The sequence below is a fragment of the Spermophilus citellus genome (assembly GCF_964194105.1).
Source record: "Spermophilus citellus genome assembly, chromosome: 11".
Taxonomy (NCBI): Eukaryota; Metazoa; Chordata; class Mammalia; order Rodentia; family Sciuridae; genus Spermophilus; species Spermophilus citellus.
In genome coordinates this window covers 27,240,053-27,265,877 of record NC_138192.1, presented here as the reverse complement: position 1 = coordinate 27,265,877, position 25,825 = coordinate 27,240,053, and the positions used below count along the sequence as shown (strand labels likewise).

The following is a 25,825-nucleotide window of genomic DNA, read 5'->3' as shown; positions in this document are numbered from 1 at the left end:
GCATAACAGACTCAGGTGCCCAGGTACAGGACCCGGAGCATTCAACAGGTTTAATTAAGCACCTCCAGGTTAAGCGACTCCCTGCTCTGGGCTGCTTCATGTCAACCCTAGCAGCCTTCTGACCACGCCCCCAGACACAGCTGCCCTCTGACCACGCCCCCAGACACAGCTGCCCTCTGACCACGCCCCCAGACACAACTGCCCTCTGACCACGCCCCCAGACATAGCTGCCCTCTGACCACGCCCCCAGACATAGCCCCTTAGTCCGGTTCTACCTTGAGAACTTTGTGGAACAAGTTGAAGCCCCTTTGCATGGCCAGCCTTTGATGCCATCCCATCCTGCAGAGTGATGGTTGCCTGGCAACCTCCACAGAGCCTGCAGCCCTAGATGGCTTTGGAATATGGGGAAAATTACCTTGTCTGTGCCCCTCTGTGCCCCGTATTGGCATTAAAGCAAAATTGGTTAACATGACATCAAGGAGAGACTTGGCCAGGTAGAGCATTTAGAGAAAGGCATAGGGCACTCGGTCACAACAGTAATCCCAATTTAGGAGGTGGAGGCAGGAGGATTGCAAGTTCAAGGCCAGCCTTGTCAAGGCCCTGTATCAAAATTTTTAAAAAGGGGGTGGTGGTGGTACTGGGGAGAAAAAAAAAAAAAGAGGAATTTAGAGAAAGGCCTGAAACACCTGCTACTCAGAGGAGAGGGCTTCCCGTTCCCCAAACACAGGGCTCAGGTTCTTCCACTCTCAGGGTCTGCCCCGTCCTGGGCAGCACAGTCCTCCCAAGAACCCCACAGAGCCTCCTGTGGAGAGGAACAGCTCTTTAGAAGTCAGAAAGTATCTGACCGCTGGCTGGTGCCATGTCTCACACCTGTAATCCCAGCTACGCGGATGGCTGAAGCAGCAAGTTCAAGGCCAGACTGGGCCACTTAGAGAGACCCTGTCTCAACATACAAAATAAAAAGGACTGGGGCTGTAGCTGAGTGGTAGAACACCTGTAGGTTCAATCCCCAGTATCAAGGGGAAAAAAATCTAAGAGTATCAACATTAGAGTAGGAGAGACCTTGATCTACACACCACAACACAGGGCAAAAGAGGACCTGGGATTTGCTCAACGTCAAGACACTGGAGGGTAAAAATCCAGGGCTTGGCCTTCAGGCCTGCACACGACACCTGCTAAGGTCAATCTTACTTTTCTCTGTACCCCTCTCCTCCCCAGGGCCTAGTAGAGTAGGTGCTCAGTGAATGAGTAAAGGAATGAATGACCCAGTTCTGAGATCATATACTCTACTGCTAATTTGGCTGTTTTCCCAGGAAAAAGCACCATGGGTATAGCATTGATCTGGAGTAGAATGGCTAAGTCTGAATCTTAGCTCTGCTCCTTATGGGCTTTGTGACTTTGGTCCAGCGACTTGACCTCTCTGTGCTTGAGTTTTCCTCATCTATAAAATCAGGTTAGTACAGTACTTGCCTTACAGAGATAAGACAGGGATTAAATGAATTCACAGTGGATATGTCTGTAACACTCTTAGAATGGTACCCGGAACACAACAAGCTCTTTTTTAAGGGTTCGTGACTATTATTTTTTTTTCCTTGCCTCTCATTTCTAGCAGGCCTTGTGCATCTCTGCCTGAAGTCTGGGGTTCTTCCTCTCCCTTAGGAGAGACTGAGCCCACAGAGGCGATGGTGCCAGGTGTCTGTGGGTGGGGAAGACAAGGGCCCCTGAGAAGCTGCCAGCAAGAGAGCAGGAGCCCCGAGAGGAGCAGGGGCTGAGGTCTGTGGTTCCTTGGCAGGTGCCAGCCTTGCTTGCCCGTCCCCTGGGTCTAATCCTTTGAGGCCATGTGCTGGGCGTGCCTGGGGAGGGTCACGGCATCCAGAGCGGGGTCAGGAGCTGCAGGCCCACCCAGGCTGGACCAGGGGTGGAGGAGAAGCGTCTCACAGCGCCTGGGCCAGCTCTGCCCCGCGACCCGTCCTGGAGTGGGAGGGACCCTCGCACCAGCCGGCCCAGGGGTGGGGGGCCTGGAGGTGGGGTTCAGGAGCTGGAGACGGCAGAGCGGGGCTTGAGCGCCATAGGCCTGTTTCTGGGAGTCCGGTTGCCAGCTGACACCGCCTCTGTTCCACCTGGCTCGGCCCAAAGGCCCCCCCCCTTTCCCAGGGCTGCTGCTGGCAAAGGAACACCATATGGCTTTTCCAAATGAATAAAAATCCCAGCCCCCCAAAATTAAAAAAAGCCACAAACCAGAAACACTCACTCCGGAAGGCCTCCGCAACTTAGCTGATGGCAACTGAATCCTCCCAGGTGCTCAGACCAAAATCCCCCGAGACATCCTTGCCCCGTAGCCGGTGACCCCAAGCCCATTCCATCTGCAATTCTGTGCGCTCCTGCTACCCACTCCGCCTCCGGTCCCTTCCTGGCCCTGTGCCCCTCCATCCTGCCGCCACCACCTCCACTTCTAGCGGTGAAGCATCAGGCAGATCACCAGCAAGACTGAGTCACTGGACCCTGCACTGGACCCTGCTCCTCTCAAGGTCCAAGGGCCAAGCCCTTCCTTGACCTTCAAGGCCCTGGGATCTGGCTTCCATCTCTCAGGCCTGTGCACCACCTGCCCCCCTGGCTCCAGCCTCCCAGGCCTCCCAGCTGTCCCTCAAGCATGCCTGAGGGACATGTTTCTTGTGAGCTTCCACTGAATGCACCCTGACACTCAAAGTCATGGGCAGCTGGACGTGGGCACCACCCAAGGAGCAGGATCTGCAGGCAGCCACTGGCCCAGCAGCACCAGGTACACAGACAGTGCTGGATAGACAGTGCAGGCCAAGGGGCGGGAAAGGGAGGGTGTGGGGCTGATACCTGATCGACAGCCAGGTTGACCAGCTCGTAGCGGGAGGAGCGCAGCAGAGGCAGGCAGAAGCTGTAGACAGCGTGCAGAGCCGCACAGTAGAAGCTGAGCAGCCCAATCTGCTTGCGGTGCTGCAGCCAGTGGTCCAACCAGTCGGGGAAGCGGCGGTATTTGGTGCCTCGTCGCAGCTGCAGAGCGGCTGCTAGCACGCCAGGCAGGTAGACCAGGGACAAGAGCACGTAGGCCACACAGGGCAGCGTGGTGTTGACCACAGACACGGGCAGCTTGTAGAACTTGTTCTTGCCGTCTTGCACATAGGGGTGCAGCACGTCGCGGACGAAGTTGTAGGCATAGAAGCAGACAAAGAGCCCCAGGGCCAGGAGGGTGGGCACCTTCCAGCCCGGGAGGAGGCGCAAGGGCATGGCCTCTACCTCCTGGGCTGATGCTAGGGATCCCATGTCCACAGGCATGAAGCCCATGGCGTGCACCATCTCTGAGACGGTACGCTTGGCTTCTGGCTGGTCACTACAGATGGGCACCTGTGAGGAGGAAAGAAAACAATTATATGTGGTCACAGGCTATAGGAGTGGGCAGGATCTCAGTGACCACCTGGGCCAAACTCCTCACTGTCAGCTGAGAAAAATAAGGCACAGGAGGCTCGTCCAAGTGAGTGGTCAATCAATAGTCAGCATAAGGTGGCTGACTCCCAGGCCAGGCCAGGGGTCTTCTCAGGGCCCCCTGTGGCCTCCCAGGCTCAAGCCCAGCATGCACAGCAAGGTCCACCACTCAAGGAGGGAAACTGCAAGTGAGCGTCCAGCTCAGGGATATCAATAGCCACAGGCCAAATGCCCACCTAGGTAGCTTCCCTGGTCCCCAGGAAGAATGGCTTTCGTGACTGCAGCCTGCCTTGGAGTTACTCAGTGACAAGGTCCAGACATGGGCCTGAATGCGTACCCCTGGCCGCAAGCTCCATCCCTCAGTATGGAAGTGGGCCCTTTGATGATGTCCCTTGGTTCCACAAGGACCTCAGCCCACCCATGAGGCCTTTCCCATGCCAGCCCTGCCTCCCTTCTCTGCCCCTGGCCCAGCTGTTTCTTATGAGCGTCCACTGAATGCACCCTAGTGTCCTTGGATCTCCAGGCACTCCTGGGGTCATTGTGGTTCACTAACTGAGCACTTAGTCTGTGCTGCCTTTATTCACATGATCCTCGGCCTTGCCACAAGCCTGCAGGTAGGTACAACTGTCCCCATTTTTCAGATGAAGATACTAAGGCCCGAGAGCATTTTTTTTCCTTGCCTTTTTGACTTTTCAGGTTGGCCCCTCAGCCTGGAAAGCCCTCTCTGCTAATATGAGGCAGGTCCAGGTCAAAGCCCACTTCAGTCTTCAGCTCGCTTGCTCCGGTCCCTCCAGACCCTGCACCCCACTCTCACCCACTGCAGGAGTTCTGCCATGCAGAGTGTACTCAGACCTACAGTCAGGCTGGCCAGTTTCTCTGGACTGTCTCACAGAGCCTGGCACCCGGCTGGACTCAGTGGTGGGCATTCTCCCACAGGTGTGGAGTCTGGCCCTCTCCCCCATGAAGGTGCAGGTGACCTTTTTGGCATTAAAACCCACCTTGTCTGGGTAGGAGCTCTTCCTGCCAAGAGATGCACACAGCTCTGACCATTCTCCAGAGATCTATTTCCCCTCACCAAACCTGCTGCTGATTGTCCTAAGAAACTTTCTCAGTTCTTAGAAGTCCTTGGCATAAACCTGATAAAGTGTGGGACCCGCCTGTCTTCTCAGGGCCTGGTATGGAAATGTGTTCTTTTTTTTCTTCCTGACTCCAGTTCTGCAGGCAAAGTCTCTCCTGTTTGGCTCCAAATACTAAAAAGTCACCACCCTTTTCTCCTCATCCCCTGGGAAACCAGTCACCATAAGATCAAGAACTCCTTCAGGGCTGGGGATGTGGCTCAAGCGGTAGCGCACATGCCTGGCATGCATGTGGCCCGGGTTCGATCCTCAGCACCACAACAGAGATGTTGTGTCCGCTGAAAAAATTAAAAAATAAATATTAAAATTCTCTCTCTCTCTCTCTTTAAAAAAAAAAAAACAACAAAAAACAAAAAAACTCCTCCAAAGGCCTGTTGAAGGCTTGGTCCCCAGCTGGTGGCACTGTTGGGAGGTGGCAGAAAGTCTAGGAGGGAGTAAATAGCTGACAGTGTATCCCTGAAGGGTATATTTTGTTCCAGCCTTTCTGTCTCTTTTTGACTAGTCACCATGAAGTGAGCAGCTTTTCTCTACCATGCCTTTCTGGCCAACATATCCTGACTTACCATTGGCCCAGAGCAATGGAGCCAGTTGATTGTGAACTGAAACTTCTGACACCATCAGCCAAAATACATCTTTCCTCCTTTAAGCTGATTTATCTCAGGTATTTTGTCACAGTGACAAAAGGCTGAGCAACACAATAGGTTTCAGACCCATATGACTAGGATTCAAATCCTTCATCAGCTATATGCTTTGAAATAAGATCATCAGCATCTCTAAGCCTCAGTTTCCTGGCTGGACAATGAAATTTGGCAGTGATGTGCAAGATTGGCTAAGACAAGATGCATATAAAGCTTGGCATGCTAATAGCCCTCAAAGAAAATGAGCCATTTATATTTATTGTGATGATGGTTGTTATTCTCCCTGAACATACCTGCCTGTTCCCATCCCTCGGGCCAGCCTGCAGTGTCCAGGCGGAGATGACGTTGAAGGCCTTGACCACCATGCAGGTGGGGAAGAGAGAGGCCAGGTATTCGGCGTTGGACTCGCGATGCTGGAGGTGCTCCTGCTCCGTGGGATTGCTCACGTCCACCAGGATCTTGCCGGCTAGCTGGTCACTGAGATCACACAGTGAGGAGTAGTGCTCCCGGAACACAGCCACGAAGATGACTTCTGGGGAGCTCACCGCCTCCTCCCTCAGAGTCACCTGGGCTGAGGAGGGGAACAGCCCGGCTGTGCGCTTGGGATTACGGCTTCCCACCACCACGCTGAAGCCAGAGCCGATAAGGCGTGTGGCCAGGGAGCGGGCAAAGTCCCCACTGCCCAGAATGCCCACTTTGGGGGCCTTGCTGGGGGTCTCCGCGAGGCTGCCGTCACTGTCCACCAGGCAGCAGTGGATCAGTGGCTTGTCCATCTCTCCTGACATCTTGGTGGCTGTAAGAGAAAGCAGGAACTCTATCACTGATTGTTTCCTCCTGCCCCTGATGCCCCTTTTGTCCACTGTGGAGGGTCACACACTCACTCAGCATGTCCCCTGTGCTAGCATCAGGGGACATGCTGAGCAAGACCAGCTCCTGCCCTGAGGAGGGCACAGACTCAGGAAGAGGAGGGTGACGGACTCCTGCCCCCCACCCTTTGCCTCTCCTGCAGAATTACCTCCTCAGGACAAATTGGCAGGGGTGGGAATCCTGGGAAGGAGGACATGGCGCTTACACAGCCAATGCTATGCAGTCACATACTTCTTTTCCAAAGGATTATGCTCTGGACAGTGTCACCAGCCAGGAGTGGCCACTCAACCCAGCCTCGTCATGGGTGTGTGTTGTTGTCTATGGTCACTGTCAGGGTTAACATGTTCCTGGGCAGGGCCTCCTCTTATGACTCTGGGCGTCACTGTTTGTCACCGGGCCTGGCACAGACCTGGTGCTCAATGTTTGCTGAATGAATGGATGAACGCCAAAACCCTCCTCCGAGGGTCTAGGGAGACATGGGAATGAATTGGACCCTGAGATACGGTGGGTGCCCTTTGATGGTGTTATGGTTTAGAGTGGTGTCCCCCAAAAGCTCATGAGATGATGCAAGAAGGTTTGGAGAAGTGATTGGGTTATAGCCTTAACCTAATCACGTGAATTGACCCCCCTGGGTAACCGGAGGCAGGTGGGCTGTGGCCGGAGGAAGTGGTTCACTGGGGACGTGGCTCTGGGGTATATATTTTGTATCTGTCAAGTGGACACACTCTCTGCTTTCTGATCGTGATGTGAGCTGGTGCCCTCTGCTACTCCTCCACCATGATGCTGGGCCTCACCTCCAGCCCCAAGGAAATGGAGCCAGCTGTCTAGGGACCCTGACCTCTAAAATCCTGAGCCCTCAAATAAACTCTTCCTCCCCTACAGTGGTGCTGGCCGGGTCATTTAGTCACAGCAGTGAAAAAGCTGACGACTAAAGCAGGTGGGAAAATGACATTTTAATTGCTACCAACTTCTAATTGAAATTGGCTCTTTCCTTCACTTACGAAGCAACGAACCACAGAGTATTGGCAGGACCTGTGTGTCACCAGGACGGATCGATGTCAAATCACAAATTCAATTGTCAAAGAGTTCTCTGAGTACTAGTTAAACTTACCTTTAATTTCAAATTACAGTAGAGTGGGGATTCAATCTGCAGAACCCCCCCCACCACCACCACACACACACACATTAAGGTAGATATTAAGTCTGCTACTGGATCTTGTTCCTTATGTGAATGCATATTACATGCATGCACGTAAATAAGCATGCATATTACTAAAATGCATCTCTTTCGTGGTACTAGGGACTGAACCCACACATGCTTTACCACTGAGCTATATCCCTGGCACTTTTTATTTTGAGTCAGGGTTTCACAAAGTTGCTCAGGCTGGCCTTGAACTTGCAATCCTCCTGCCTCAGCCTCTGAAGTTACTGGGATTACAGACGAGTCCCAGTTTAAACTGGAGAAACTGAGGCTCAGAAGGGTTGAGAACCTGGTTCCAGGCAGTGACTGTCCTTTGAGAGTTACAGGACACAGTTCCCATCCTGCCTCTGCCCCCTTAACCTCTCACTCTTTCAAGTGGTTTTAAAACATCGCCCCTCTCTCTTATAGGACAGCAGGGACTGGCCAAGCTAAGCCCCTGTGGGTGGTTTTGTGGCGACCATGACTGCTTCCTGACTCCAGTACCAGGCACTCCCGCACCCCATCTCACCAGACTTGACCTCCTGCAAAATGGGAAAGGAGACTTTCTGCCTGGTTCTGGGACGTTCCCCAGTGAGGGAGATGAGCTATCCTTTGTTAAGTGCCCATGGGCTTCCTGACCCACCCCACCTTGCAGATTTGGAGTCACACACCATGACAGCAAGGGCTGTGCTCTGGAAGGAGCCAGACAGCCGGGCATGGGAGGCTGAGGCAGGAGGATGGCGAGTTCAAAGCCAGCCTTAGCCATGACGAGGAGCTGAGCAACTCAGTGAGACCCTGTCCCTAAATAAAATACAAAATAGGGCTGGGGATGTAGCTTAGTGGCTGAGTGCCCCTGAGTTCAATCCCTGGTACCAAAAAAAAAAAAAAAAAAAAAAAAAGCCAGACTGCTGTGTTCTGATTGACTCTAGTACCTATGGAGTGACCTAACGCCTGTCTGTGACTCAATTTCCCCAGCTGTAAAAGGGAGACAGAGAGCTCAGAACAGCACTGGGCACGTGTTAAGCACTTGGTAAAGGGCAAGTGATTACTGAGCATATACTGGTCGCCAGCAGAAGCCGAGCTCTGCACCAGCAGCAGGCAGGAGGTGGAGGAGGAGGTGGAGGAGGAGGAGGTGAAGACCCCTCCAGAACCCTGCTGGCCTCAGGAAGAGGATGAGAGCTGGTGGGAGGGGAGCCTGGGCAGCGGTTCCACAGCCCAGCATCAGGGACCCTCCCAGAGATTCCAGGGTCCCTGTGGGTGGGAGGGTCGAGGCTTCCCCTGTGGTCAGCAAGGCTGGTTCGGGCATCCCAGCTGCGCAGAGCCAGGGGGCAGTTCTGCCCTGAGAGGGAGGAAGGGGAGCACACAGAGGCTTCCAGACGGTGTTCCCACACTTGCTAGGATGTGGATCCCAAGTAGATCCCCTCCTGGACAGCAGCCTGTACTTGTCTTTGCTCACTTCCTCCTGTCTCCTAAGTAAGTTTGCCGAATGCTCAGAGAAGTCTAAAGACGGGCAAAACACAGGGGCCACTCTTGGCTGGTGCCCATCTCATCTGTGCATGTGGGGGAGGGGGGCTCGGATAAGAACATTCATCAAGGACTGGACACGGGTGCTGGGTAGCTCGGAGGGGTGCAGGCCTGGCTGGGGCTCTTGTCCAGGGGAAGCCAAGGAAGGCTACACACACACACATGTGCCACCTGAGGGTGCTTGAAGAAGCCCGGATTGCTTACTGACTAAAAACAAATGGAGCCAACCCAAAGTTAGGGAAGGCTCTCAGACTCAGACCTTGAGTCTTACCTATGCTGTACCCCAGACCCAGCATCACAGGTGGGAAGGGATTGTATGGGATGGCCCTCAAGGTCATTGCTCCAAACAATTTTGGAGCAAATTTGGTATCTGCTTCCTTTTAGGGAGTTGAAGGGCAGCCACAGCAGAGGGATGTCAGTGGCAGAGGCCAGGAATCTGGGGCTGGGCCCATCTCTGTGCCCAACTGGTACTGGGACACTGGAGTATCACCAAATTTATCTGAGAGGCTTCTCTGACACGAGCCACTGAACTAGATCCTCTCCAGGTCCCTCCCAGTCCTGGCAGTCTAGCAATCCACTTAAAAGTCCCTGACAGCTGGGCGTGGACCTGGAAGCTCAGCTACTCCAGAGGCTGAGGTAGGAGGATTGCAGGCTCGAGGCCAGCCTCAACAACTTAGCGAAAGACTCAGCAATTTACAGAGACCCTGTCTCAAAATAAAAAAAATAAAAAAACGGCTGGGGTGTAGAGGTAAAAGCACCCCAGGGTTCCATCCCTATTACCACTCCCCTCCTGCCTACACAAACATGACACACCTCTAAAGCACTTCTTGCCAGGACATCAGCCCTTGGGACAGGAAAATGCTGGGTGGACAGGTCACCATAGGAGACCTTCCTTCCCCGGGGGCACTCCTTCCTCTGCATTCCCAAGGCAAAGACAAAGCCACAGGAGTCAAGGGAGCTATTAGGCAGGTGGCTGAGGGTCTGGGCCAGGCTACCTTTGGGCAAATTATGTAGCTTCCCTGTGCCTTAGTTCCCTCTGTTTCAAGGCAGGGACACTGGTTTACTTTCTTAAGGGTTGTGCAAGGACAAAGGGGTGTGTGTGTGTGTGTGTGCGTGTGCGTGCACGTGTGCGCGCACACACACACGGACTTGTGTTGTCCTCCAAGTTCCTCATGGGCAGTGGTCACATCAAATTCTGCCCTCCTGGTGCCCAGCAAGAAGCCTGCTGCAGGTCTGAAGGCCAGTGGGGGTGGGGACAGGCTAGGTGATACAAGTCCTGGAGGCTCCAAAGGCCCAGCAGAGGTGTCTACCAGCTGTTGCTTGTCCCTGTGGCCTGAGCATGAGGGTGGATCATCTGGTCTGGGCCCAGGCTCTCAGGTTCTATTTATAGGTCCAGTGAGAGAGCAGAGAGGGGATCAAATTGCAGCTGCTGGGTGGAGGCCTGAGGCCCACACAGCCCTGATCTGTGGAAAGGGCATAGAGGTTTGGATGTCCTGATACCTTGGTCTCTGCCTAGACTTGCCTGTCCCCTCTCACTTCCTAGCAGGGCCAAAACCTGGGTTGTGATTGTGGCTGGGAGACTCACCTGGCCCAGAGGCTGCCTGTCAGCTATTGACTGTCGTAAGGACAGCACACAGGGCCCTTCAGACCCACGCCAGAGCAGAACTCCTTCCAAAATGCATTATGCACTTTAAGAGCAGGCAGCCAAGCCCTCACCCAGAACCCAGCAATCATCCCACGCTGCTGGGCTTCCCCTTGATCTTTTTTTATCCTTTTTTTTTTTTTTTTTAAACCAAGGATTTAACCCAGGGGCCCTTAACCACTGAGCCACATCCCCAGCCCTTTTTATGTTTTATTTTGAGACACAGTCTCACTAAGTTGCTCAGGGCCTCACTAAGTTGCTGAGGCTGGCTTTGAACTTGTGATCCTTCTGCCTCAGCCTCTTGAGCCACTGGGGTTACAGTGCACCACTGTACCTGACTAATCTTTTTGTTTTTCCTTTCTTGGTGCCGGGGATGGATCCAGGGCTTTGTGCATGCTAAGCTCACGCTCTACCACTGAGTAACACCCCTCGTCCCTAATGGTTTCAGAAAACATTTTTGTAGGTTCTCCACCTCCTTTCTCACTGTCAGAACTTTGCCAAAGCTGCCTGTCTGACTCTGCAAACCTTCCCCTCCCCCACCCCCAGGACCTCCAACTTGCTCCAGACAAGAAATACCCAGAGCAGACCATGAAAAAAAGTGAAGATGAGCCAGGTGCAGGGATGTATACCTGCAATCCCAGCCACTCAGGATGCAGAGACAGGAGGATCACAAATTGGAGGCCAGCCTCAAGCTCAGCAACTTAGCAAGACCCTTAGCAATCTAGCCAGACCCTGTGTCAAAATAAATAAAATGGGCTGGGTATGTACCTCAGTGGTAAAGGGCTCATGGGTTCAACCCCCAGTACCCCCCCCAAAAAAAAAAAGGAATGAGTTGGGCATATGCAGGGTATGTACCTCTAATCCCAGCTACTTGGGAGGCTGAGGCAGGAGGATCTCAAATATGAGGCCAGCCTAGGCAACTTAATGAGATACTGTCTCAAAATAGGAAGTAATTTTTAAAAAGGGCTAGGGGAATAGTTCAGTCATAGAATACCCTCCTGGGTTTAATTTCTAGTACCACCAAAATAAAAAAAAAAGTGTTCACCAATGTTCATAGTCGCATTATTTGTAATACCCCAGAAAGTATAAATCACCAAATGTACATCAACGAATGAATGAATGGTGAAACTAAATGGCCTATCCATATAACGGAATAACATTTAACCATAAAAGGGAACTAAGTGTCAATACCTGCTCCACCATGCATGAACCTTGAAAGTATTATGCTCAGTGAAAGAAGCCAGTTGCAAAGGGCCACACATTATATGATCATACTTATATGAAAAGTCTAAAGTAGGCAAATCCAGAGACGGAAAGAAGATCAGTGGTTGCTAGGGAATGTGAGGCTCACAGAAAATGGCAGCAAATGCCCACCGTCTAGGGTTTATTTTTGCAGTGATGAAAATATTACAAAATTGATGGTGGCTATGGCTGCATAGTTCTGAACAGACTAAAAACCATTGACTTGCAGACTTTATAAATGGGTACATTGTATAGTATGTGCAGTAAAACTCCATGAAGTCATCATAAAAAAAAAAAAAAAAAGGTTTAGGAGCTGCATCTCATGATGAGTTTCTTGCTGGCAGTATCCTGAGGGGTTGCAAGGTATCACATGGTGAGTGACTTTTATAGCAAACCCTGAAAAAGCTTTCTATGCTTTGCCAGCATGTGAGAGGCCCTGGGTTCAGTTCCCAGCACTGCAAAGAAAAAAAAACTACATATATATATATAAGAAATTGAGATGTCACTGACTGTTCTTAGTGTGTGATACACTAAGAGGAAGCAGGACTGGGTGAGCCCCTAGGGATGCTCCATGAGTTCCATGCATAGCTGTTCTCTAGCTGTTTTCCACACTGCTGAGGTCTCTAAGCCCCGTGCCTCTAGAATTGAGGCTCATGTCATGGGTCCTGCAGGCTGTTGTTGCAGGGACAGGGATGGTACCTTGGGTACCTCTTGGCCTTGGTGGGCGCTCAGCTTTGGCTCACGGCTCCCTCTCTGCTCCCACCCACACAAGCAGACAGCTCTTCCAGGGCCGTGTGGATTGAAGACATGTGCTAAGGGCTGAGGTCCACCCACCCATTCCCAGGATGGTCAGTGAACTGGACGGATGTGTCAAAGTGGGTGGGAGGTGGGAGGCATCATCCTCTATTCACCCAGATGTCTGGGCGGTTATGTAAGGGCATGCGACTGGAGGCCGGCTCACAGATGCAAATCTGCTTGCTGGGCTATAGGTCTGATTCCTTCCCCTGCTATGGTTTAAATATGGTTTGTCCCCTCTGAAACTCATGTTGAAATATAATCCCCATTAGGAGACACTAAAAGGTGGGATCAGGTGGGAACTTCGAGAGGTAACTGGGGCTCTGCCCTCATGAATGGATTAATCCACTCATATGATTAGCAGATGTATGGGTTAATGGGTCAACTCCAGAGGGTTTGCTATAAAAATCACTCACCATGTGATACCCTGCAACCCCTCAGGACACTGCCAGCAAGGAACTTATCATGAGATGCAGCTCCTAAACCTTAGATCAGAATTGTGAGCTAGAATAAACGTCTTTTTCTTATTAAGTACCCCGCCTTAGGTATTTTATTATAGCAACAGAAAATGAACTAAGACATCTCCTTTTCTCCCCAAATTCATATCTTCCCTAATTAGGCAGAGGATCATACCAGCCCCTGGGACTCTCCAAATCACACCCACAAGTCACAATCAGTCCTTGGGAGCTTGCCCAACCAGGCCACATTGCTGCCCGCAATGTAGCCATCAGAACATGAGCTCAGGAAAGCATTTGAACATTCTGGATTATTCAGGATCCATCACTTTAGTAAATTGCAAGCAAGGGCACAGCACGGAGGCAGTTGGATTCATATCCCATCCTGACCACTTATTAGCCAGGTGGCCTGGACAAATCACTTTACTCTGCATCCCATCTCCTCATCTACACAATGGGGCGACAGCACTTACTTCATTCAGTTGTACTGGGGGTTCTAGGAGATAAATGCTACATTCTGGGACCGTTAAATTCACTCAATTTTCATTTTATTCCTCTCTAGGATTTTTTTTAAAAAAAGCTTTTGTCTGTATAAAGCAGAAATAGATGCACCCAAATCAATATAGCATTCTTCAAAATGGAAAAATTTACTTGCAAACTTTCTAACATGTGCTCTGAGATAATGCCCTGGAGGTATAAACTCATTACCCCCCCATGACAGCTGGAGGAGAGGAGACACAGATGTCTGGGACTTGGGGAAGCAAAGAGGAACAATGAACCCAGGGGAGAGGGGTACAAGGGGGAGAGAGGTAGAGTAGGGGGAAGGCAGCATAATGGGCAGATAGATACCAGGGTGGTTTGGCATTGAAGCAACAGGCTCCCTGCCACGGACAGTCCTCATGCCATGGGGTCCCCAGGCCACCTCTCCTCAACAGAGTCTCCAGCTCTTGATCAAGCCTGTACCAGCTGCTCCTCTGCCTCCACTGCCCTCAAGAGCAACCTCTGTCCCTACTTTCCTCTCCATCTCCTCCTAGGACTCCAAGCTCCTCAAAGACAGGAAATAGCAAGACTCACCTCTGTGACCCCAGCACTCAAAGTGGTGGCTGGCATATGTTAGGTCAAATTGAGGTGCATGAACATCACTGAGGCTTAAAACCTATTGCTGGGCTCCCTCCTTGGAGCTCCCGATGTTGCTGGTCCAGGGACCACACTTGGGAACTACTACAGTAAGCGCTCAATAAAGGACCATGGAAGGGGATCTTATTGAAACCACTTGCCTGCAAGAGCCCCTCTAGATCTAGATGTGCTCCTAGGTCTTTATAGTCCAACCCAGCTCCCAGCCCACCACCTCCATCAACCCTCCCTGACCATGCGGACTCCCATATTTCCCTATGTTCCTCTCGGTCTTGAGGGTCAGGTGCACGGGCCCTATTCCTGCACCTTCTTGGCTGCTCAGAGAGGGGTCTTTCTGGTGAGCCAATATGGCCAATTGTATGCTCCCTCCCCTGCCACATATGGTCACCAGGCCCAGAGTAAGCTGGGGGAGAAGAGTGGTACTGGGGATCATAAAGATCCTGGGGGATTAGGAGCACCTCACATTCTCCCAACTAGAATGCGACAGACCAGCTTGGAAGACTCTCTTGTTGGAACGCTCCATTACTGTCTATAGGAGCAGGAGGGCAACCAGTTCTGGGCAGGAAGGGGAAGAGGCTGGCCCAGTGCTCAGCACCAAGACCAGGAGCTCCAGGCAGCAGAGGATGCTCAAGCCCTTGGGTCCCCTTGCTACACATCCCCAAGGGTATCTCTCACTTTGGAATCCATGTGGGTGGTGCCTATGAAGAAATGGTCAGACCTTCCAAGGCTTCTACATGAAATGCCCTGATTCATGACTGCATGAGGACCTCCTATATTCCCAGCAGGGAGCAAGGCACTGGGGCCCTGCAGGTGGCCAGATGACAGCCTGCCTTCTTTTTCTTTTGGGTACCAAGGATTGAACTCAGGGGCACTGGAACACTGGGCCACATCCCCAGCCCTACTTTGTATTTTATTTGAAGTCAGGGTCTCACTGAGTTGCTTAGCAGCTTGCTTTTGCTGAGTCTGGCTTTGAACTCAGGATCCTCCTGCCTCAGCCTCCCAAATGGCTGGGATTACAGGTGTGCACCACCGCACCCAGCTGACAGCCTGACTTCTTAAGATCTGCTATAAGGTGCAGCAGGAAGTAAAATGCTCCAACAAAGGTACTGCAGGCACTGGGGGATCCAGGGAGGAAGAACTTCATTCCATCCAGGGATGGGCATGTGGGGGCAGCCAGCTCCCAGTGGGCTGGTTAATCCAGCCACGCCAGAGACCATCAGCAGTGGTGGCTGAATTTGCAGTCTCAGCGTCTGGGGTTGGGTTGTTTCTTGCTTTCCAGGGAGACTTGGAGCTCCAAAGCCTGGGGCCAGTGGGTCCTGTGGGCTGTGGCTGTCCCTCCCCACCCCTCCCCTTCCCATGGTGCAGGATTTGCAGAATCAGGAATGAGCTCTGGCCCTGCTGTTGAGAAGGATAGATGTGGGAGCAAAGAAAGGGCAGAGGCGGCCAAGACACACACGGGCAGCTCCAGGGCATCTGCCAGCAGGCTCAGCCTGCCTCCCTTTGCCTGAGTCTTGGGCTCGGAGGTGTCCGCCTCCCCCTGGGCTGCCTAGTCATGAGCTGCCTTTTCCAGTAAGCCTCGGGGGACCCTCCCCTGACCCTTGGCAGCCTCTTCTTCTTGGCTTATAGCGACACTGAACTTGGCCTCCTCTCTTCAGCTGCTCTGCGTGGGGAGCATCATGCAGCCACTTCCCTATCCCTGTCAGGGCCACCTCGGACTTTTCCAAGAGTCCCAGGGAGCTCAAAAGGATAGACCCAGAAACAGCCCCTGGCTTCCCCTTAGGCCAGAACAGAGGGGACCTCAAAATCTGAGACTCCTTCTGCTCTTCTGTGCCATTACCATTGACTATGCGTCCTGGTTCTCTAGTCGGTCACCACGCCAGATGGATGCCACTTCTTTCTCATTTCTGTGCCTCTTGCACCTCATCTATGACCCAGTAGGTGCTCAATTAATGTTTGCAGTTTGAGAGATTAAATTTCCAGCTTCTGTGCCTGAGGACAGGTTGTGCTTGTGGGTCTTCTCTCAGAACCTAGCTGGGGCCTCCTAGCACCCAATGAAGTAACGTCAGGAGCTTCTAACTCTTCTGCAGCCTGGAGGTATGGCCAAGCATTTCACTATTTGATAAACTTAGGAACACAGAGGCCTATGTACAGGTGAGTTTAAATACTGCCGATAAGTATAAGAACCTGAGTAGACTCCTGCAGCTTTGGTCCAAGTGAAAAATCAAACAACAGATCTGAGGTGCACTGAGATGCAGCCTGGTCTGGGGGTACCCATGGAAGGAAGCTTTAGAGATGCTGGGTCAATGGCTCTAGGGCCCAAGGGCTTTTTGGGGCTATGGCAGATATGCGGTCTCCTTGGCCCTTCCCAACAGGGGCCAGTCTGGTGTACAGCCTTATGTCCACCTAGACCCTTTGCTTTTTCTCTGACTTATTCTTTTTTCCTGCAAAGTCCTTTCCCTCCAATTAATGAAGCTCAAGTTCCAACAAGAAGGCCTGACTTCTCTTTAAGACAGAATTGATCTCCCCTCTGCCCCCCCCCTTGGCTTTCTGCACACAGGTGACAGGATAAAGCCAGATACCTTCCTTTAGCGGTCCAAGAAGGCAATGGGGGGGCCTTACCCCTACCCCCATAATCTCTATCAACCCTTCCACATGCCAATGTGAATATTAGACCTAACACCCTTTGATATGAATAATTCACATCCCCAGTCAGGTAAGATGAATCATAGCTTCTAGAAAGTTTCTCTCATTTTATTGACGAAATATACCCAAGTTCCTTGACTTAATGATGGGGTGACATCCAATAAGCCCATTATAAGTTGAAAATATAAAAAATTGAAAACATTGTAACTTGCTTACTGCTATCCTGGGAAAAGATCCGAATCTAAAATATGAAGTGTGCAATTTCTACTGAATATGCATTGCTTTTGCCCCACTGTAATGCCAAAAAATCCTAAATCAAACCATCCATTGTAGGTTGGGGACCGTCTATACAATGTAAGTAAAAATTAGGGCACTTGCTATGCAAATAGAAGCAAGTCTTACGGAAGTCTCCTAGTTGCATGCTTCTGCCACATGATGCCCTTGTGTGGTAACCCAGGTTTTCCCCTGGGGCACAGAGGCAGTGGGCAGGCACATCCCAGCACCCTGCAAGTGCCTGGCACAGGAACATCAATCACAGCGCCAGGAGTCAAAAGGCAGAAGTGGCTACGGGGCGAGGCCAGACTCACCCATGGGAAGATCAGGACGGTGGCTGTGGGCTTGCGGGTGTGACCTGTGGAAACCTATCATTACTTCCACTTTGCAGATCTCAAAACAGAGGCTCAAACAGATTAAGGGACTTCCTCCAGGTCCCAGTTGGCTCCTGCCTGGCCTGGACGTACTGCGCCCTCATCCCATCCTGCTTCAGGCTGCCTCTGTGTTGGTGACGGTGGCAGGTCCTTAAGTGGGCGTCACATTGGGTCACCTGGTCAGCATGAGGCTCAGGCCTGCTCTCTTCCTGTCCTGCTCCCTTCTCCTCACTGAGCTGCTTAAAACGCTCCTCAGCCTCACTTTCAAGGCTAAACTTGCAAACCTGGAGCTGCCCTCTATCCCAGACCCTGGACCACAGCAGCACGGCCCCAGGCTGTCCTTCCTGGACCTTCTCAGGATTAGGAGTCCAGTGCTCCAGGTCCCTCTCCTCACAGGACCCCCAACCTCCCACAGTTGACAGGAAGAGAGAGGCGACAGAGGATGCCAGTCTCAAACCGGGGTTTAAAAGCCAGCAACAGCAACATTCAGTTAATCAGTGCATTTCTATTTTCTCTGTGGGCATTTCTCCCTTTCTGAGGGACTCTTACAAACATTTTACTGTTACATTTCTTGTAATACTGCCTGGAATCGTTATTTAGACATCATAAAAAAATCATTATATTTTTAAAAGGAGGGCGGATATGTTCCAACCAGAGAGAAGACAGAAAGCTCAGGCGGGCACGCAGGCCAGTCCACACATCCACATACGTGTGCCTTCGGTCTGAGAGAAAACAGAATTTTTTTTTTTTTAATCCCCACACCACTTTGCAAAATAAAAGTGAATGAATAATTGATAGGGCTTTTTACAAACATCGAGATTTTCAAATCATGCTAGAAAAATCCGGTTCAATTACTTGCAGCAGCAATTCCGTGATAAACCAGCACACAAATGGATACCAAGAAGTAAAATTTATAATTCCCAATGGGCCTGTATTCTACAGAAATGCGTCGTAAACATTAACTTTTTTGTTTTTTAAACAACACACCCAAACCCACAGAGCTGTTGCTCTCGCTACCTGCAGGCTCCCTGTGCGATAAATACTTGAACCCTTTACTTTGAAAGCGCTCCTGACAATCGCCTAGATGCCCATCCCTCAAAAGAGGTGCACACAAGATGATCTCCCACTTTATTTTGGGATCCTATTAGACTGTGATCTTTGCTGCCAGTTCCAGTCCTTCAAGAGGAATCCAATTATTTGGACTCCCTAGAGATGCAAAGGACCCAGTCCAGCAGGCCAGGAGACTGGCTGGTGAGAAGGGAGCCCACCCCTCCCCACGCCACCTCCCCCCAGGATCAGTACCCTAACAGGACTTACCAACAACAGGCAGGTGCGACATCTGGATGAGAGGGTCCGGGGCTCTGGAGCTCCTGGCAGCCCCACGGCAAGCTGGGCCACCCCTTTCCCCTATGGATCTCCAACCTGTGGCCAGGGCTGAGGGCTGCCTCCCCTTCAGCCTGCACTCCAGCTGGCCACAGGGAAGGGCCCGGGGTGGTGACTGCTGCTCGGTTGGAGAGTGCACTGAGAGACAGCAGTTCTGGCCTGAGACTTCCTGTTTGGGCAGGAAACCTCGCTGGGGATAATTAGTGGCTCAGACTCTGGTGCCTTTGCTACAGGAACTGAGGCGGACAGCCAGCAGAACCCAAGATGCATAAAATGAATAAATGTCAACCAGCACAAGGCAGACTACCTTGAAGAAAGAGAAAGGGAGAAAGAGAGAAGGCGTCGAGATTCTCCCAGATCCGAAGCCAAACATAATGGCTGCAGAATGTGGTGATTTATCAGTTTCTGCAGGGGTAATTTATTGCAATCACCCTGGCTGTCATTGGCTTAGTGATAATTCTCTCAGCATTTTGCACTTACAAAAGCTTATTGTCATCTTTACTTGCCAGACAGACGGTGAGGAAAAAGGCAGATGGATGGACAGTCCTGTTTCGTGGACAAGTATATTTGATTGTTTTCAATTTGTTTGAAAACTAGCCATCTTGGAATATGGAATCTGAGTAACCCCGAGCATCTGATAACCAGAATACCTCCCCCTGGGGTTCAGGCAGGGTTACTCTACATGACAACCAACCAGAGCCAGGCTGCATCATTTTGACTGCTATGACCTCCTGTGTCTTGTCTCTCCTACTGTAGGGAAAACTTCTGAGGACAGCGGTAAATTCTGGAATCTCCCTAGAGTCCAGCACTACCCTCCTTCCAGTCCCCTGCTTCCTCTCCAGTTTAGCCAATTACTTCCACTTCCTAGCCCATCCCAATCCCCCTTCCTTGAAGATCTATTCCAAGCTCTTGGGCACATATGGTGCCTGCCAGTCCCCTAGAGCCTCCCAACAATCTCTCCCACTCTGAATTCAGAGAGGCAGCTGTGTTAGTTGGTGGCTACTAGATAGGCCTGATTCAGCCACCTGTTACTGTGATGTTGGACAGGTTGCTTTCCCTCTCTCTTCTGATGATACTGCTCATGTCCTTGCTCTTTGGGGACCACTTACCACCCATCACGTGTGGCTCTGAACTCCTCCCTCTCTGTGGCTGTGGGTGCACTACCATCACCCCACTGTGTCAGCTGAGGGCACGTCTACACTGCCCCAAAGCCTCCATGTTCTGCTCCCTGTGAGGTTGGCAGATGCCTGTTAAGCCTATGGAGCTCAAGCAGGGCTTTCAGACATTCAAAAACCCTGGAATCCACTGAGATTGCCCAGGGAGCTTCGGGGGCAGTTGTGCGGGCAGTTCCAAGCCCAGAGTCCCTGATTCAGTAGACTGGGGCGGGGATCAGGAGATCAGAAGCCACCGTGTGCAGAAGCCACACTTCCCTAGAAAACACAGCCAACCAGACTCGAGTGGAAAGGGGCTTGCAAGCACCCCACAGTCCCTCAGTGCTCCAGGTCAGCTGTGACACCTCTCTTGGAGTTCTGAGACTTTGCTGCACCCCGAGCTCCCCAGTCTTGAAAGCCCTCTCCCGTTGGTATTCCAGATATCCCTGCCAAATGTTCAACAGGAGTTGTAGCAAGAAGAACAAAAAGCAGCCACACTGGAACTCTCAACAGCAGAGCATGTGGTCTCCACCCTGCAGCTCTCTGAACTAGGACAACGGGAGGGCTGGGCTTTCCTAGATGGCAGCCACCTCTGACCCTTGCATCACAATCCTTGATGGCCAGGTCTAGACCATGTGGCTTCTTTCCTTTCCATTTGTGGGTACCACCACTCCCCACAGCCTGACAGCCACCCCACAATACCTATAGTAACAGGAGGGGTCCTTCCATCCCAGACCCCAGCCCACCAGCCTTAGGAGCCCTACTGTCTGCAAGTGAACTAGACAGCCTACTCCCCCGTGATAAGATTAGCGGTGCCAGGCCTGGTGGCACACGCCTATAATCCCAGGGGCTTGGGAGGCTGAGACAGGAGGATTGTGAGTTTAAAGTCAGCCTCAGCAACTTAGCAGGTCCCTAAAGAACTCAGCCAGACCCTGTCTCTAAATAATATACAAAAAAGGACTGTGGATGTGGCTCAGTGGTTAAGTGCCCCTGGGTTCAATCGCCGGTACCAAAAAAAAAAAAAAAAGATTAGCAGGTCCCTCCCCATTCCATTACATTTATACCACTAATTGGTGTTATAATCTTGGTGTTGTAACTTTTTTTTTCCAGTTTAATCTCCTAATCTTACCGCTCAAAAAGGCTTAAAAACCAGCTGTTTGACATTGGGGGTGAACTGAATGGCAGAGCATTTGCCTAGCATGCTCAATGTCCGGAGTTCCATCGCCAGCACAGTAAGAAATTATTTAAAATATGCAGCCAGGCATGGTGGTGCATGTCTGTAACCCCAGCAATTTGGGAGGCAGAGGAAGGATTGCAAGTTCAAGGCCAGTCTCGGCAACTTAGTAAAAATAAAACATTAAAGGGGCTGGGGATGTAGCTCGTGGCAAAGCATCCCTGAGTTCAATTCTTAGTACCCAAGATAAAATTGCTCTGCTTGGTTAGAATCTAACTACCTGTCATGAAGTGGAAGATGGAGGAAGGAAAAATTTACCACCTGATTACAGAACAAGTTGTGCTCACCTGTTGCAGGTGACAATGTGATGTACGAGGGCAGACCAACTGGGAAGAGTTTAGTATGGAGGAATTCCACAGACAGGGTTTCTGTGGTCCTGAAACAACTGAACCATGGTCAACTCAGAGCAATGTTTCTGGAGAGCTGGCCACACTTGAATAGGAGGGAGACACTCTGCCCTGGGTTGAGAAACCATGCAGTTTATGATTCACTAGCATCCATCGACCCTGGCAGCAACACGGCAGTCAATATCTCCAACTTGGGGGTGGGGAGGTGCTGTCTCTGATTTTGGATCCTGGCTCACAATAGCTGTAGGTCCTGGGCCTCTCTGAGGTTGTTTCCTTACTTGTATTAAAAAATATGTAGATGGTAAGAGCCTCTGGGAGGGACAAATGATGGCTGTGACATTCACCCTGCCAGAAGTGGGGCTCAGAGTACCTGGCACAAAGTGAGTGCTCAGTAAGTGTTTGTTGAATGAATAAAAGATGAAGCAGAATTTGGATAGGCATATAGTTAAGTGGTTAGGAGTCTCAGGACTGGGGTTGAAAGAAGAGACTGGAATCTCATCTGTCCTTGAGAACATTATGTGGTTGGGAGAACAGCATTATCCATCTCTTAAGAGTTTGGAGGAACAAATGAGCTCATGCCTGTTCTCTGCTTGGTCCAGGGCCTGGCACATGGGAGGCTGAATGGCAAGGGTGAGGACTGCATTTCAGGTGTAATGTTGGGGGTGTGTGAAGGGCTGACAGAGGAAATGCAAAGAGGTTTGGGAACCATGAGAGGTAGAGAGTTGGATAGGTGGGTGGGCCTAGGTAGCAGGGGGCAGCCAGGAGGAAGTGAAACTTCTATAGTCAAATGTTTGCATTCCACCCAGAGCACCTGCCCCATCCTCTGCCTTCCTGTCTCCAAGTTCTATTATCACCACAGTCTCCTGAAATGGGATGGGGGCTTGGGGGGCGGGGATGTGGAAGAGGCACATGCTCCTTTAAGTTCCAGGAGGAAGAATACAGCCAATTTGGCCTTAGATTTTTAATAACTACTGAAATTGGCAGACTTCCTCCTTTTAAATCAAGGGGGCCATTTCTGATTCCCAAACTAGAAACCAGTTACATACAGTGCTTAGCTTAGCTCCCACCTGCCCAGCCCAGGACTTCCTGGCAAGTAGGCATGGTAGAGAGGGCAAAAAGAGGTGGATCTAGTGGTAGCTGAAAGGCAGAGGAACCCAAGTTCCTGAATGGCCTGCTTCCTACTGCACCCCAACTGTCTGAAGCCCACCCCAGCCCACTGAGCTTCTCCTCTGCAGGGTGGACAAGGAATTAAGCAGATTTCTCCTCCAGGCTGAGAGGCACCGGCCAAGACTTCGAACTGGCAACTCTGGACCCTGGAGCTGGAGCCAGCTCTGCCACAAAGAGAATCTTGGAGGTCACTCTCTGGGCTTCAGTTACCTTTTCCAGGGAACCTAGGGTTCAGACTAGAAAAGCAATGAGTCTGTAAAGTCCCATTGGATTAACGCACATATCCTAGGGGAAGAGAGAGGGCCTGATATCTCATAACATTTCCACAACCCAACGCTCCACACAGTGAACCCACGGGCCGCCATCATCATCCCTGCTTGATGGGATGAAGAAGCAAGTTGAAGACTTCGCTGACAGCTGAGATTCAGGCTCTGCCCTACAGGCAGTCAGCTACCATGTCCCCAACCTGGCCTCAGGTGTTCCACTTTGGACTTTGTCAGAAACTTTCACTTTTTAATTTGCCTATCACTCTGCTCTCTGATAAGTCCAGGGAGGAAAGGGCTACGGGACAAAGGCCAGGAAACATGAATAGGAGAGGAATCCATCTATTTGACGTCTCTAGGCTGGACAGGGCACATCTGTGGTTCCAGCTTGACCAAGACCTTAACAGGATCCCCCAAGATCTCAAAAGGCTTGGGCTAAGGCTGTTCGACTCTCAAGTGACTGACCAGGGATCTGGCCTAAAAACTCCCTGTGGGCTCTAAGGCCAGCATTACCTGATGTCAACTCCATACCTTCCTCCCAGGTTGCCTGGTTGAGGCCACCTGTGCACCACTGAAGGTCTCTCAGAGAGCCTTCTCCTCCTCCTCTCCCAGAGACACCTTCTACCCCACTATATCCACTTATCCATCAGACATTGAAGTACCTGCTCCCAACAGCTCCTCTGCAAGCTGCTGTAGAGGTGGCCCCAGGCCCTCCAGGTGCACCTGACTGATTCCATCCACTGAATGTGGGACCTGGGGATTTGCATTTTTTTAAACAATATTTTTTAGTTGTCGATGGACCTTTATAAACCCAGTGCCTCACACATCCTAGGTAAGTGCACTTCCACTGAGCTACAGTCCCAGTCTGGATTGGCATTTTTTAGTAGAGCCTCCAGGTGACTGAGGGGCACACCCATTGAGGCCCTTTGGTCTTGTGGACATGATGGCCTCTAGCACTGCATTCTTTGGACTGCCAGGATCCTCTGAGGACCTAGCCTGTCCTTCTCCACTAGTAGGCTCCTCCTGGCTCCCAAGTCAGATAAATCAGGGTTCAAATCTTGTGCAACTTGCTGAGTATCTTTGCAAAATACCCAGGCTCGCTGAGGCTCAGCATCTCCATCTGTAACAAGAGATAATAAAGATGCCTTCCTGCTGTGATGATTAGCTGGGATACTGTGTGCAGAGCCCTTAGCAAGAGGCCTGGAACACAGAAACGTGCAATAAATGTTTGCTATTAATTATATCATGACTGCACTCTGATGGACAGAAATAGTTCCCTGGGGCATTTCCAGAATCCCACTTCTGGAGCCTGTCGCAGAAGTGGCTCCGAACACCCTCCTGCCCTGTGCCAGGGCTTCAAAAGAACCTGTGGGAATTTTCCTTTTCCCGGCAGATTGCGCCTCCTGACTCCCACAGGAAAAAACTGCCAGTCGCACCCTCCTTCATTTAGCCAGAGTGACCAAAGTTCCAATCACACCTCTCCGGGCAGCCTGCCCCCAAATTTCAGGGAACTGGAAAGGAGGGGGAACTTCCCAGGCAAGGGCTCTGCGGACAGGGGCGGGCACTGGGCAGTCCAGCCTCCTCTGGACCAAGGTCCCGCGCCCCTGCTGGGACAGTGCTGGAGCCAAGGGCCGGGAGAGGAAGATCCAGGAAGGTCCCGCCCAGGGCTGCCCGCCCTCCCCTGAGACCGGCTGCACAGGGCCTGAGGGCTTGCGGAAGGCTCTCGGCGGGGGGCCGCCAGGAAGCGCGCTTAGAGGTGCACCCCGAACTCTGATCGCCTGCTTCTCCCCAGTTCGGTCCCTGGCCCTGCCCACCCCGCCCGGTGCGCGCGGCTTCTGTCCCTAGAAGAGGAAGCGCACCGGGTGGGGAACCAGGACCGGGTTCTTCTACCACCGGTCGCACGTGGCTCGGTCCTAAAGCATGGAGGTTGCCAGGCGAGTGGTGATGGCTCGGGGTGCAACTGGGTGGGAGAGGGGCTGGGGTCCCGGTAACGCGGCGCAGCGCAGGGCGACAGGGAAGGTCACTCACCTCCGCGGCCCGCCGCTCCGTGCAGCGGCAGTGGCTGCAGGTCCGAGGCGGAGGCGGTGGCTCGCTCCCAGGCTCCTCCTCTGCCCGCGCCCCGCCCACCCGCGGGGGCAGTAGCTGCGCGGGAGGTGGCCTCCAGCCAGCCCGCCACTGCTTATCCGGCTCGGCCACCTCTCTCCCGGCCGCAATCAGGAGTGGCAGAGAACTCGGTCCCTGCCCGGCCCTACAACCCCGGCAGCAGCGGAGGAAGCGACCAACCAGCCTCCTCCTCGTGCCCTCGGCGGGAGGTTTGGAAACAGCCCTGCAGCTTATCTGTCGGCACCCAGTTAAAGCTAGCAGAACTCCGGCATGGAGTACAAGGTGACCTCGTCCCCAGCCCCGACCTGAGGGCCAGCTCAAATCCAAGTCCATTTCACGGCCGAGGTCATACTGGCAGTCCAAGTGGCCGGTTAAACATGCACAGGTGGGCAGAGGACCCCCAGCCGGCTGGGTGGACACCCCTTTCTTCCCCTCCAATGGAAGTGAGGGCAGGAGGCCCCGCCCCCTCCCTCTAACAAGGTCGCGCCCAAGCGTTTATGGTCCTCTCATAATCTCTGTCTCTTGTCAGCCTTTAGGGTGGACCTTTGACTTTTCCTTATAGTCTGCGGTTCCTATGGCTGGGGGCTGGGGGTCAGCCTCAGTTCCCCAGGATGTGCTGGACCTTTGCCTAGCCTCTTGCCCCAGACACTGCCCACTGCTGCCCCGACCCCTCATCCCACAGGCACAACAGGGAGGTGGCTCGCAGGTGGAGGTACCTTTGTGCTTTGTCTTAAGTCCTTTCTCAGCAAGGCCACATCAGCTGTTGACAGTGCCTCCTCTTCCTTACAGGTGAGGAAATGGGGGCTGATGGTAAAGGGGAG

At 52.1% G+C, this 25,825-nt stretch overlaps 1 protein-coding gene across 14 annotated transcripts in view; it reads right to left on the bottom strand.

Moving 5' to 3' along the window:
* STEAP3 (STEAP3 metalloreductase) overlaps nt 1-25,389 on the bottom strand; it is an 85,029-nt gene extending 59,640 nt beyond the window's left edge. For 13 of the 14 annotated variants that reach the window (XR_014017963.1, XR_014017964.1, XM_081260780.1 and 10 more), the window contains exons 1-3: nt 24,761-25,389; nt 5,521-6,020; nt 2,848-3,375 (exon numbers count right to left, since the gene is read on the bottom strand). Coding sequence is in view for 12 of the 14 variants with exons in the window: in XM_081260780.1 (XP_081116906.1) it covers nt 2,848-3,375; nt 5,521-6,020; nt 24,761-25,337 (1,605 nt within the window). In the remaining 2 variants the exon portion in view is untranslated. The remainder of the gene's footprint in view (nt 1-2,847; nt 3,376-5,520; nt 6,021-24,760) is intronic. The other variant, XM_081260779.1, reaches the window with a different exon arrangement.
* Between the last annotated feature and the right edge of the window lie 436 nt (nt 25,390-25,825).